Raw genomic sequence first — 14216 nt, 5'->3', positions numbered from 1 at the left:
TTGACGCAACGATAAACAAGATGGTCGACGAGGATGTTGAAGGAAATTTAATCAATTCCAACGATCCTTCTCTTATCAAGCCAGTTAAGATCAAAAAAACAAAGGAAGACGAGGCCGGTTCAGGGAGCCGAATTGAATTTTTTTTCCGAATTCATCAAAGATGTTTGAGCCCTTGTTCTTCTTGCGGACCTTTCAGTTTTTGTAGTTTTTTCGATATGGCTTTTAATGTTTTCGGGATGGTTACATTGGTCACCCTCTTGTTGTGTTTTGTCTCTTGTATTTTGATCGATATTAGTTGTGAGCTATACATAGGTTTTATTTAGTTGAGCTTGTAACTTGATGTTTTACCTTTCAGAGTTATTCATCTATTTGACGAATTTCTTGTTGTTATACAGTATAAAAATAAAATATAATTTTTTTGTTTTTTTTCCCAAAAAAATGAACTACAAATATGGAGGAAAGTGAAGAGAATAAATAATATAGATAATAGATAATAAAAATAAATAAGAATAAATAAAATATATAATTCAAATGTTCGTACTCTGACAAGGACCACTGAAGGATGGTCGCACATGCCTACTGTCATGTCACTCCAAAATCAACGGTTACGATCTCCATGTACGGTTTCATCGACGGTTACCATCACTTCTTTTTCTCTTTCTTCCACTCTTCATACATACACACACACTCATATCTATATCTATCTATTTTCTTAATTTTCTGATTTTTTTTTACTTTCTCTCTCTACTGCACTTCAGGTCGACTCCGGTCGGGTCGGTGGATTCTATAAACCTCACTGCGACACTGCGTCACCTTCTTTTTCCCCTTTTTTTTTTCTTTTAAAAAAATAGTTCTAAATACTCCGTAATTGTTTGCTCGATAGTGATAAAATAAATAAATAAGAACTTTTTTTGATGTATGGCTGTGTTTGGGAACGGGAACCAGTGGTTTCCTGAGCTAGGTTAAGGTTAGGGTTAAGGTTTCAATTGTGGAATAATGCATGTTAATTTTAGAATGAGAGAGAAAGACGTTACACTAAAATTGGGGGAAATTAGGGGTGGGGGGTGGTGGGGGGTTTATGCTTTCAAGGTTCTGATTTAAAATTTGAAGTTTAAGTTTATTCTTTTATACTGTAATTTATAAAATAAAATCTTTATAAAAATAAGTTGTTGAGCTTTTGGATTTAAAAACAAAAATGAAGCTTTCAACATCAGGGTTGGGTCAGCAGCAGCCTCTTGAAGGTATCTTCTTGAAATCTTTCTTGTTGATTTAGTTATGTTTTTTTTTTTTTTTTAAATTTAAATGTGACTTTTACTACATGTGTGTCTCCTTTTCATATATTCGTTATTGGTTGTATCCTAAACGTTCTTTGCATCAATGCTTATTTGTTATATCCTAAATTGATTTAATTAGTATATATATATTTTTCAACATTATAATATATGCTGTTCGTTTAATTTATTCTTAATCTATCACCCATGAAAGGAGAAAATAAATGCTTGAATTCGGAGCTATGGCACGCGTGTGCCGGTCCTCTCGTGTCCTTACCGATTGTTGGTAGTCGAGTTGTTTACTTCCCTCAGGGCCATAGTGAACAGGTTTTTACAATTTGATTGCAATTAGTACATGTTAATTAATGTCTGTTTTAATTAAGTTTGTGTATTACAATTGGTCTATTTTGGTCAGTAACTATTACATGATCTTAATTGAAACTGGAAGCCAGGTTGCTGCCACTACTAATAAAGAAGTGGATGCTCACATACCCAATTATCCAACCCTGCCGCCCCAATTGATCTGCCAACTGCACAATGTCACAATGCATGTGGGTTATGCTACATTCACTTTAATAATAAGAGTCCAAAGTTTATGTTTTTTTACTCATAACAAAGATTGCCAACTCTGCAATTTCAGGCAGACGTTGAAACAGATGAGGTATATGCTCAAATGACATTGCAGCCCTTGACCCCGGTAATCTTTTGTTAAATAAGTGACAAGAGGTTCCAAATAGTTCTGGTTAAATAAGTTTCTTATATATGTAATGTAATATATTTTTAGCAAGAACAAAAGGATACTTTTCTTCCTGTTGAGTTGGGTACTCCTAGCAGACAGCCAACTAATTACTTTTGTAAGACGTTGACGGCTAGTGATACGAGTACCCATGGTGGATTTTCGGTTCCTCGACGTGCAGCAGAGAAAGTCTTCCCTCCACTGGTAAATTACTTTTTGTACCCCTATCTTTTACGAACCGAAATCGACAAATCATAATATTTTCGGCTCTGCAGGATTTCTCTCAGCAGCCACCTGCTCAGGAGCTTATTGCAAGGGATCTTCATGATGTCGAGTGGAAATTCAGGCATATTTTTCGGGGTAATAAAGTCAGTTTCATCATTTGAGCGCTCATATGTATATTTATTAGTCGGAGGGATTTAGGAATGTGTAACGAAGTATACTCTAGGAAATAAATAATTTAAGTGTACGTATATAATCTAATATAGGGTGTTTTTTCACCGTGGATAATTGCCGATTTGCCCATATATCTTAATAGAATTAGAATTATCCCGTTTCATTTAGGTCATTTAGTTGGTTTCGTTGAGGCCGTGAAGCTCAAAATACCTGCACCTGAATTTTAATATTATAGTTTACGTTCTTTGCTTGTAGGTCAGCCCAAACGTCACCTTCTTACAACTGGGTGGAGTGTTTTTGTTAGTGCTAAGAGACTTGTTGCTGGAGATTCTGTGCTTTTTATCTGGTATTTATTTATTATTATGATGTATTATTATTTATTTATCTGGTATATATTATATTGGAGTAATCAAAAAGTAGTATATATGTTATCTATGAGGTATTTAACTCGTGTATTTTTTTCCCCTCATAAATTAGGAATGAAAAGAATCAGCTTCTTTTGGGGATCCGTCGTGCGACTCGGCCACAAACCGTGATGCCATCGTCTGTTCTATCAAGCGATAGCATGCACATTGGTCTCCTTGCTGCTGCTGCTCATGCAGCTGCTACAAACAGTTGTTTTACAATATTCTATAATCCAAGGTGACAAACTGATATTATAAGATGTTATGTATCACTCTATTGCCTTCTTTATTTTTTTAAATCCTTAACTGTATTCAGGGCAAGTCCATGTGAATTTGTTATACCTCTATCAAAGTATGTCAAAGCTGTGTATCATACTCGTGTTTCTGTTGGGATGCGTTTCCGAATGCTATTTGAAACTGAAGAATCTAGTGTCCGTAGGTAAACCATAAACTGTATAATTTTTTTTTTCTTCATTATTTTCGTTTTATGTCCCTTCATTTTAATAATAGAGGAGATGTAGTATAAAGTGTCAGTTGTTCTGTAATACGTTTTGTGTGGATTCTCACAATTGTTTAGGTACATGGGTACAATAACTGGCATCGGTGACCTGGATCCTGCTCGATGGCCTAACTCTCATTGGCGATCAGTGAAGGTAATCAACGAAATTTAATGCCTTGACTATATGTGTGGACATCATATATTTGTCCTTCAACAAACAAACAAAAAGATAGTTTTACGGGAGGATGTTCATATATTTATATAATTACTAAATTGTTAAAAACCGTTCAAAAAAAGGAAGGAAGAAGGCTAGTATATGGACATTATATATTTGTCCTTTAACAAACAAACAAAAAGATAGTTTCATGTCATGTAGTCAGGAAGATGTTCATATATTTATTTAATTACTAAGTTGTTAAACACCGTTCAAACAAAGAAAGGAAGAAAGCTAGTATATCATATGGACATAAGTGAAAATATCCAACAAGTTTGATACGGATAAGTGACCAGCTGACCATGATTTGGCTCTTAGAGCTCTTAAACGTACTCGGATCTTATCATCCTTTTTTTTGAAGACAACATCTTTGTCTTCATAACACAACAACAACAACAACAAAACCCAATTCCACATAATTGGTGTATGGGGGAGGTGAGATGTAGACAATCCTTCCCCTATCCGAGAAAAAAGACAAGGCATTTCTCCGCCCAGAGTGAAAACACACTCATAAGTAGAGAAAGTCATTCCTCTCTCTATTCAACGGATACAGACGGAGACGGAGACGGAGACGGATACAGAGATTGCTTCCGAGTGGACCTCCGGTCAATAAGTAGGATTTTAAAAAATAAAAAATAAAAAAAATAAAATTAAAAATAAAATTGAGACGCCATGAAAATGGTAAAATCAAATTTCCATGGGTTTTAGAAATACAACAACAACAACAACAATACCCAATCCCGCGCCTGCGAGGTATGGGGGAGGTAAGGTGTAGACAATCCTTCCTCTACCCTAAACTAGAGGAGAAGTCGTTTCTGTTACCACGAGTCGAGAGAATTCTCCACCCACGGTAAAGGAAATTCATCCCCCTCTCTACTCCAGGGTAGAGAGATTGCTTCCGTGAGGACCTCCGGCTAAAAAAAGACTTTTTTTTTTTTTTTTTTTTTTTTTAACTAGAAAATAGAAATTAAAAAATAAATTAAAACATACAAAGATAAATAAAAAACAATAATAAAAATAATAATAATAATAATAATAGTAATAATAATAAAATATAGGGGGGACGCCATGAAGATGGTAGAATCAGATTTTCATGGGGTTTAAAGCATGCCTAAGAATCAATTTAGGCTCTGAGCTGCAGTCAAGACGCCACTAAAACGACGCTTGTCGTTGCCTCAATAAAAGAGCCAAAAGACCTTGTGGACAGCAACTTGAGGGCATGCCGGGTGGAAGTTGTTGCGCAAGCAAAGAGCCAACCACCCTTAGCAAACCAAAAACCACTCATGCACCTTTACGGTAGACACCCCCGAAACTACCCAACTAGTTGATTAGAAATAGTTATAAGAAATAGTTATAAGTGGTATGCATGATATAGGTATTGCCCTATACGTCACAATGATCATAAAGACATATATAAGTTAGATATTATTATGTTATTGCATGAGTTATATGTGTCTTGAATGTTGCAAGTGTTACTTTCACAACACTATTTGATGTACACTAATCTGTCTTCTACAACAATTGACCAGCTGGAAAACACTTGAAAATGCTTTTAGAGACTAGATTCAATGAACGTTCTTTTTTTTTTTCTGTGATGGCCATGCTGTAGTGTTACACAAGATGCTCATTTGTTAATTATTCTCTCTGAGTCTTTTGTTGTTGACTTGATATACGCACGCTATAGCTTATATTTTGAACCTCTCTTTGGTTTGGTAGGTTGGTTGGGATGAATCAACTGCGGGTGATAGGCAACCGCGTGTATCCTTATGGGAAATCGAACCACTAACAACGTTTCCCATGTATCCGTCTCTCTTTCCCCTTCGTCTCAAACGACCCTGGTATCCTGGAGCTTCTTCTTTTCAAGGTATAACCAAATATTCAGAAAGTCAAAAACTCCACCTTTTTATCTAATTTTACGTTATTTATTTAATTTAATTATTTTCATTTAATTGTTGTCTTGAAATTGTTTCACAGACGGCAGGGATGATGCGGTTAATGGGATGACATGGATGAGAGGTGAAACTGGGGATTTAAATTTTCAATCTGTCGGGATGTACCCTTGGATGCAACAACGAATCGATCCTTCGTTTCTTCAAAATAATCTTAATCAGCAGTACCAGGCTGCATTAGCTGCAGGTTTACAAAATTTAGGAGGTGGAGACGCTCTAAAACAACAATTAATGCAGTTTCAGCAACCAGTACCACCGATTCAATTTCCTCAGCACCAATCTGCTTCCGCCACCTCAAACCCGCTTTTCCAAAACGCCCATCAACAACTACAACAAACAATTCACCAGCTCATGCCTCACCAATTCATGCATGGTCAGACCCAAATACCCAACTGTCAGCCTGATGAACCGCAACAGCAGCAAATGAACAGTCAACAACAGCCACCTACTTCATTTCCTGAATCATACCTGATGCAACAGTCGAGCATCCCGTTTCAAAAAACTGAATTCATAGATCACCCAAATACCAAATTTACCCCCTCAGTCATGCAGAATATGTTGGGTTCACTTAGCCCTGATGGAAGTAGTAACCTTTTGAGTTTTGCAAGAACGGGTCAACCCGAGCATCAATCGAATCAACAATCTTGGGTTTCAAGGTTTGCTCAATCACAAGGCGGCAATGTTCCTTCAGGTGCACCGTCAACTTATCCGGAGAAAAACGCGGGTGTGGAACAAGAAACTTTAAGTTTGGATGCACATAATCAGGGTTTATTTGGTGGGACCAATATCGAATCATCTGCACATCTACTTAATATTGGTACCTCATCAACTGAAACCGACCTAACCACCATACCCTCCGGGTTTCAGAATTCTTTTAACTATGGTTACATGCAAGACTCGTCTGAGTTGTTGCACACAACAGGACAAATTGACCCGCCGAATCCTAATCGTACATTTGTCAAGGTACAACGACAGTAGAAACAACTAATTATGTTTTCCTGTAATGGTTTGTTAAAGGTTAGTTGTTGGTGCAGGTTTACAAATCCGGTTCGGTAGGGAGGTCATTAGACATCACCCGGTTCAACAGTTATCCTGAACTGAAACAAGAACTGGGTCAGATGTTTAACCTTGAGGGTTTGCTTGAAGACCCTCAAAGATCAGGCTGGCAGCTTGTATTCGTCGACAGGGAGAATGACGTTCTTCTCCTTGGAGACGGACCTTGGGAGTAAGTCTAAACTTTTTACCTATTTATTTCTCTGTTATTAGAGTAAATTATAGCGATAGTCCTTGTGGTTTAGATGATTTACACCAACCGTCCTTATCTTTTGAAAATTACACACCGATAGTCCTTGTGGTTTTTCATGAAATTACACCAATCGTTCTTATCTTTTGAAAATTATACCGATCGTCCTTGAGTTACCTAAAAGTGTACATTGATGGTTCATACTTTACTTAAAATGCGTGTTGATCGTCCCTACTATTAGCGCGCAATTTAGGCAGTTAGGGACTATAAACGTACACTTTAAGTAATTCAGGGATGATCAGTGTAATTTTTAGGTGTAATTTTCTGAAAACCACATGGACAACCATCGTGCACTACCAATACCAAATTAATCAGGACAATCGGTGTAATTTGCAAAAGATAAGGATGGATGGTGTAATTTCATGTAAACTACGAGAACTATCGGTATAAATTACTCTATTATTTATTATTGTTATTATTATTAACTTTTTAATACTTACTAGTGTGTATATATATGTATTATGCACAGGACATTTGTAAATAGTGTCTGGTATATCAAGATACTTTCTCCTGAGGATGTGCAGAAACTTGGGGAACAAGATTCGGAAACTTTTAGTCAAAACTCAGGTGAAAGAACGAATAGCGGTGGAAATGGTGTTGCTACTGGTTTTCCTCCAGTGAACTTGGGTTCACTTGATTTTTGAGCGTAATAAAAGATGAAATGTTTTCGATCTTCGACTCTTTGTGAGAACCTGTAAACCAGAAAGCAAATTTGCAGGTGGCTTTTTGTTAATGCTTATTGGTCTCTTTTGACCAGTCTATGTTATATGTTATGCTACTTTGTGTCGTATATGAGACATGTATGATCCGTTTCCGCTAGGTTTTTTTAGATGTATTCCAGTAATTTAGTAAATGTTAGACAAGATTGTTATTCAAAATTTTAGAACATATATGGAGCCGAGGTTGAATTGTGGATATTATGTTGTATCTGTTTATGTCAATTGTGTAATATGTCATCCATTAACAGTTTAATCCATTTCCATTATACCGTGAGATAACATTTTTATAAATATTGATCTAAAAGAACCTTAATTTTTTTATTTATAATTATAACTTAAAAGGATGAGTAATTATTATCTTTCATACTATTGCGACCTAAAACATTTGGAAAGCAGCAAAGTGAATAGCTCAAAAAAGTAAGTGTGGCTGCTGGGATTCGAGCCCAGGTCTCCACGGCCACAACGTGGAATTCTTACCACTAAACTACAGCCACAAGTTGACAATCATCCATATTTCAGGTTTATATTCATCCTAAAAATGCATGCATCGAAACCATGTATAATATTTTAATAGTGACGCATAGTGGCGAATTTAGGATAAAACGTCAATGGGGTGCGAAAAATTTTTCAAACTTAATTATATTTGAAAGGCATTTTATTGGTTGTTTACTTAAAAAAAAAAATTATAAATTTTAATAACATATGAGATCCTATATTTAAAATTAGTAGTGTCCTACGCAATTTGAATAATACATCACACTAGTGGGGTCATAGAAACCCACCCCTCATGCTATACACTTGCCCCTGGTGACACACAATGAATTCTATTTACAAAGCTACAATTCATCATATGAAGCTTGTAGACAAATTGGAAAACAAGGCCAATGCCCACTTAAAGTAAAAGGATGTAGAGATAGCGACGAGGGCTTACTCTCTCTTTGGATGCAATAAGAGCAATGTTGTATCAAACTCGTACCTTGTTTATCTTCGGATCCGTTAATTTATATTATGGCTTTTTTTTTTTCCCCGAAAAAAAGCAATTCCTATAGTTCTAACTATAAATCTTGGTGGACTCAAACTTCATAAACTTAGTTTTAAAAAGTATTCGATTTCATTGTTAACAAAATATATTTGTAATTTATCGGTAAATAGAACCCTATTTATTTCTATGGGAATGTTATATAAGGAAAGGGAGATTTTTCTGTTTAGGCTCTACAATTATACGATCGATAGAGAAAAGTATTTTTACTCATAAATTTGAGATCTCTTCTCAGGATATCAACATGTAGATCATCTTGTGATGAATTGAATGTGATACAAGGTGTTCACTTTAATTGAAAAAAAAATTTGCAACTGAATTTTAGATTCAGTGTTTGTGAATAATTGCCAAACGTCATATTTTATTCGTGACATACTATGCCAAATGATATGATATGAAATCTATGACTTAAAGTTATGGTACTTGATAATGCTAAAAACGAACATATATTTCATCGCATTATCCCTCAAGAAAGACAAGCTTTTAGTTGCAGTTGTCCTATTTACAAGTAATATTCATTTAAATAATAAAAGGTGAAGACAAAAGACAGATTCGACGAATTGAAGACGCAAACGACCAAAAAGCTCAAAAGTACAAAGTACAATCAAAGTGATTCAAATTATTGATGAGAAACGTCTAAAAATGACAAGAGTACAAGTTGCAAAACGCAAAGTACAAGATATTAAATTATACGAAAGGACGTTCAAAAATCCGGAACTGAGACATGAACCAACTTTCAACGTACGACGCAACGGACCGAAAGTTACAAATTAATTATGTATATAAATATAATATAATATATAATTAATTATATAAATTATATATTTATATTATATTTATATAATTAAATCCGTCGGCAAACTAAGATCCAAACTTGTGTGAGCTGGATTCCACAGCTCCGCACTCGCGGAGCTTTGAAGACCAAAAAGGCCGCACTCGCGGAGCACTCTCTGGCTATAAAAGAACATGCATTTCGACGATTTATAGACACCTTTTATATTTTTTATATATTTTTCGTTCCCCATTTTTATGTATCAAGTATCACTCCAAATCGTAATCTCAATTTGTAATTTTAATTTTAAGTTAGTGATAATAATAAGGATCAATCAGTCGAATGTTTTAAGGTTTTGTAAGTCGAAACTCTGTCCGTGTACCACTACGCTAATAACACCCACTGTAAGTTATGTTTATGTTATTTTCATTAATGTCTCGTAGCTAAATTATTATTATGCTTATTTAATGCCGAAGTAATCGTGATGTTTGACTAAAAATATTAAAATTGGGTAATTGGGCTTTGTACCATAATTGGGGTTTGGACAAAAGAACGACACTTGTGGAAATTAGACTATGGGCTATTAATGGGCTTTATATCTGTTTAACTAAATGATAGTTTATTAATTTTAATATAAAGATTTTACAATTGGACATACCTATAAATAACCATATACACTCAATCGGACACGATGGGCGGGGTATTTATATGTACGAATAATCGTTCATTTAACCGGACACGGGAATGAATTAATAGTCACTAGAATTATTAAAACAGGGGTGAAATTATATACAAGGACACTTGGTGTAATTGTTAACAAAGTATTAAAACCTTGGGTTACACGCAGTTGATATCCTGGTGTAATTATTAAACAAAGTATTAAAACCTTGTTACAGTTTAAGTCCCCAATTAGTTGGAATATTTGACTTTCGATATAAGGATAATTTGACGAGGACACTCGCACTTTATATTTATGACTGATGGACTGTTATGGACAAAAACCAGACGGACAAATTAAATAATCCAGGACAAAGAACAATTAACCCATGGGAATAAACTAAAATCAACACGTCAAACATCATGATTACGGAAGTTTAAATAAGCATAATTCCTTTATTTCATATTTAATTGCACTTTTAATTATCGCATTTTTATTTACTATCATTTTATTTATTGCACTTTTAATTATCGCATTTAAATTATCGTCATTTATATTTTTCATTAGGTTTTAATTGTGACTTAAAATATAAAATCGACAAACCGGTCATTAAACGGTAAACCCCCTTTTATATTATTATTATATATAAAAATATATATATTGTACAAATATAGTTGTTTAAAATATAGTGTAAAATAAGTCGTCTCCCTGTGGAACGAACCGGACTTACTAAAAACTATACTACTCTACGATTAGGTACACTGCCTATAGTGTTGTAGCAAGATTTAGGTATATCCCATCTGTAAATAATTAAAACTTGTGTAATTTGTAACGTATTTCGTATTAAAAATAATAACTATTTCGTATACACCGCTGCACACATCAAGTTTTTGGCGCCGCTGCCGGGGACTCGGCGAAATGCTATATTTTTAATATATATTTGTAAAAATATATTTATATATAATTTTTAGAAAAACAATATAAAACTAAAAAAAAAATATTTAAAAAAATCTGAAACTGCGAATTTGAACCTGCATTACCCCGCACTCGCGGAGCTCTTCGGGCAGTTAAAGACCGCGATCGCGGAGCCGCTCTGGCAGGAAACCTTGGACTGCATTAAATACGAATTAGGGTTTTAATTTTATATTTATTATTATTATTAGGGTTTAATTATTATATAGTTTTAATATAATTTGTATTTTAAGTTTTAGTTTTTATTATTTACATATTTATATTAATACTTTTATAAAATATAATATAAAAAAAATATTTTTATAAAATTTGTATTTTTATCATTTTAATTATAATTTGTATTTTTATCGTTTATTCGTTCGTAATTAGTTTTAAGATTAGTTTTTGCCGTAGTTTATTTTTATTTCTAGTTTTTTAAGATTTGCCGTAAAATCCCTTAAGTGCTTTTTCTTTAAATTAAGATTTAGGCGCTTTAGAATTTTACGACGCCGTTTTTCGCTTTAGATTTTAAATAGATTTTAGTGCCTTTTAAGTAATTGCCGTTTTCCGAATAAAATTGCATTTACATTTAGACCTTTAGGCGCAACTTTTTAGATATAGTTTTTAGACTTTTAAGTTTCGATGTTTTTCTTTCTCATTTTTATTTTTTGATGTTTTTCGACGCGTAATCTTTTTCTTTCTTATTTCTCGACACGCTAGTTTTTAGGACATAGATTTTCTATTTCTTCTCTAAAATTCCAAATGAAAAATTATTTTAACGGTTAAATTGATAGACATCCAAATTTTCTGCTTCGTAGTAATAGTTGGATTTGTTAGTGGCTGAGTTGTGAGCTTCCGATTTAAAGGGTTCTGGCTCCCTGCTACATCTATTGGCTATTCGAAACGTGGGCAAAAGCAGAAAAGTCTATTAATTTGATAACTTATATAATTTTTAGTTTATAACTAATAGGATAATTAGTAAATGCACCACATTGTAGCTAAAATTTAGTAATAAGCGCATTATGGAAAATCTCGAGAATATTTTGGAAACTCTTTATGACATCCGAAATCAATTTAATCAATACTCTCAAACGGGTGTTAATGACAATTCGTTCGGTCAATCTTGGATCACGAATGACGAAACAATAACTGGTTGTGAAATCTGTGGAGATTATCACTCAACATGGGAACGTTATTATTACGTTCCTATGGAAAATTATGCACCCATAGAACCTGAATGGAATGATTATGAGGAATACAATTCAAATTGGGATTATTCCCAAGAATATATCCAAACTCAACAACCAGAAGACGAGGAAAATTATGTGCCTGAAAATTCTTTAGATTATATGAAAATCAAACTCGAAGAACTTGATGCTCAAAATGAACAATGAGAGAGTTTGTAAATCGACAAGCTGAAACTCTATCAGATTACACACCTGTTGATCTGAGGAGTCGTGTGCAAGAAAATCTCATATCATCCAATTTTGATGAATTCGAGAGCTCCGAAATCACCAATTATCCCGATGATACTTTTTATTCAGCTTTACCAATTTCACAACATATCGACACATTAGCCTCTCCCGACGAAATCAACGATCCATCAATGGATGAAGAAGAAGAAGTAAGGGTGACAAATTGGTACTCTTGGAAAAACGATAACGTTGAAAATTTTACCCCCGAGACCAAAATGGTGGGACCGATAAGTACCATTAATGAAGAAGAATTTGCTTTGATCCCGAAATTCACCATTCCACAACCTTCCAACCCAATATTCTCAATAGACGAGTCATCTACCGAAGATGAACTACGAGCTGTAATAGATAATGACACCTCGGATTTCACCCAATTGGGTAATAGAGGTGAAAACTTTGATCCAGAGAATAAACGGAAGGAAATGTTAGGAATTGTCCACCCTATAGAAATATGTATGTCGGTATATAACGATCTATTTGATCAAGAACCAGAAAAGAGACATATCCATTTACTAAAAGCTACACTTAAAAAAGAATTAAGTGGTGACGATCGGGTGGTTCTAAACATTAAACCCATTGATATATTATACACCACCCGAAATGTAAATAAGTGGCTCACTATTTTAATTCGTGGAACTTATTCTACCGACTTCACATGTCGTCAGCTAAGTGTGGGGAAGTCTAACCCCACTTAACGATAAATTAGAGGTTCGGGTTAGTGCAAAACTCGTTAATAAAAATGCATGATGATTAGGGTAAAAGACGCATTTTCAAAAATTAGCAAACAGTTCAGAAAAGCAACCGTTTTTGAAAAGAAAAAAAAAACATGTGTGATAAAACAAGAAGGAATGAACGATGAGGTGCACCATCTATCATTTGACGAGTTTTGTAATTACAAACTGGGTATTTTTAATCACTTTTCTACACTAATCACCCTCATGAATTTATAATTAGAGTCTGATTTCATGAAAATGAGGGCATTGCATGATCTCAAGTGTGGGGAAGGGTTATAAATTCTCTCGAGTTTATACTTGGTTTATTTTCTAAATTGTGTGAAAATTTTAAAAAAATTTCAACTAAATGAATTCAAAATCGTGTTTATACATATTTATGAACGATGAAAACTAGGTGTTAATACCGAAATTATCGTTACCTCGAAAAGGACATAAATTGAGAAACAACTAAATCGCTTGAATTTATTTATTAAGATATAAAAAGACGCATGAAAAAAGCCAAGTGTGGGGAGAATGTACCAAGTTATTCAATTAAAAACTATCTATCACATGTTTCTGTAAAGTTATTGCAGGTGCTTTTGTTTTGGACTAAATTAACTGTTTTACCCGATTTATTGTAATACTTTTGAAAGAAAGATGGATCTACATGATGAATCAATTCCATCATTAAAAGGAAGTAAAGTCTTCCGTAAAAGACACGCGCTTCTTGATTTAGGTCAAGAAGTTGTCGTCCAGACCAGCTGTAGGTTGACGAAAAATCTAGAAAAGTCATCACTAAAATCAACAGAAAATCCACGGACCTCAGCATAAAACAGGGTCGCCAAGTGGTCAGACTTATCCCAACCATGAGAGGATCTGTCTTGTAAAATAGGGAGGACGCCGTGCAAATTAGCTTGATAAGACTAATGAATCAGACCCACAGAAAGGATAATCTCCTTAAAGATTAAAAATCAGCTTTTAAGCCTGATATTACTCAATCCTTGAGATTGACCTTAAAGATTGAGAATTACAAACTCATGGAATTCGATGATATCTAAACTCGAGCTTGAACGAGAAAATATTTTGATCAAAATTACAAACCGATTTGTTTTCTGAA

The 14216-nt window shown here is 34.3% G+C and overlaps 1 protein-coding gene and 1 non-coding gene across 3 annotated transcripts; one reads left to right on the top strand and one right to left on the bottom strand.

Moving 5' to 3' along the window:
- Window positions 1–1077: 1077 nt before the first annotated feature.
- Window positions 1078–7734, top strand: LOC139861975 (auxin response factor 8-like). 2 transcript variants are annotated; one of them, XM_071850507.1, is made up of 14 exons: window positions 1078–1241; window positions 1486–1598; window positions 1724–1822; window positions 1912–1968; window positions 2056–2211; window positions 2283–2367; window positions 2659–2749; window positions 2881–3045; window positions 3124–3246; window positions 3385–3460; window positions 5237–5384; window positions 5495–6432; window positions 6504–6694; window positions 7242–7734. In XM_071850507.1, the coding sequence occupies exons 1-14, from the start codon at window positions 1196–1198 to the stop codon at window positions 7414–7416; spliced, it is 2463 nt and encodes an 820-aa protein (XP_071706608.1). In that variant the 5' UTR covers window positions 1078–1195; the 3' UTR covers window positions 7417–7734. The 2 variants fall into 2 exon arrangements, with proteins under 2 accessions (XP_071706608.1, XP_071706610.1); XM_071850509.1 differs by lacking the exon at window positions 1078–1241 and having other exon boundaries at window positions 1506–1598; window positions 1720–1822.
- A 179-nt stretch (window positions 7735–7913) lies between these two features.
- On the bottom strand, window positions 7914–7985 carry TRNAH-GUG (transfer RNA histidin (anticodon GUG)). The gene has a single exon. It is a non-coding gene; the product is annotated as a tRNA-His (tRNA).
- Between the last annotated feature and the right edge of the window lie 6231 nt (window positions 7986–14216).

This window comes from Rutidosis leptorrhynchoides, chromosome 8 (genome assembly GCF_046630445.1).
Source record: "Rutidosis leptorrhynchoides isolate AG116_Rl617_1_P2 chromosome 8, CSIRO_AGI_Rlap_v1, whole genome shotgun sequence".
Classification (NCBI taxonomy): Eukaryota; Viridiplantae; Streptophyta; class Magnoliopsida; order Asterales; family Asteraceae; genus Rutidosis; species Rutidosis leptorrhynchoides.
Note: the sequence above shows the minus strand (reverse complement) of the source record. Positions and strands in the feature narration are given on the sequence as shown.

What these genes read in the sequence shown, in the direction of transcription:
- LOC139861975 (XM_071850507.1), top strand. Translation starts at nt 1,196, where the DNA reads ATGAAGCTTTCAACATCAGGGTTGGGTCAGCAGCAGCCTCTTGAAG. An exon ending in GAAGAATCTAGTGTCCGTAG is followed by an intron (nt 3,247 to 3,384) that starts GTAAACCATAAA and finishes ACAATTGTTTAG; the next exon opens with GTACATGGGTACAATAACTG. An exon ending in CTTGGAGACGGACCTTGGGA is followed by an intron (nt 6,695 to 7,241) that starts GTAAGTCTAAAC and finishes TATTATGCACAG; the next exon opens with GACATTTGTAAATAGTGTCT.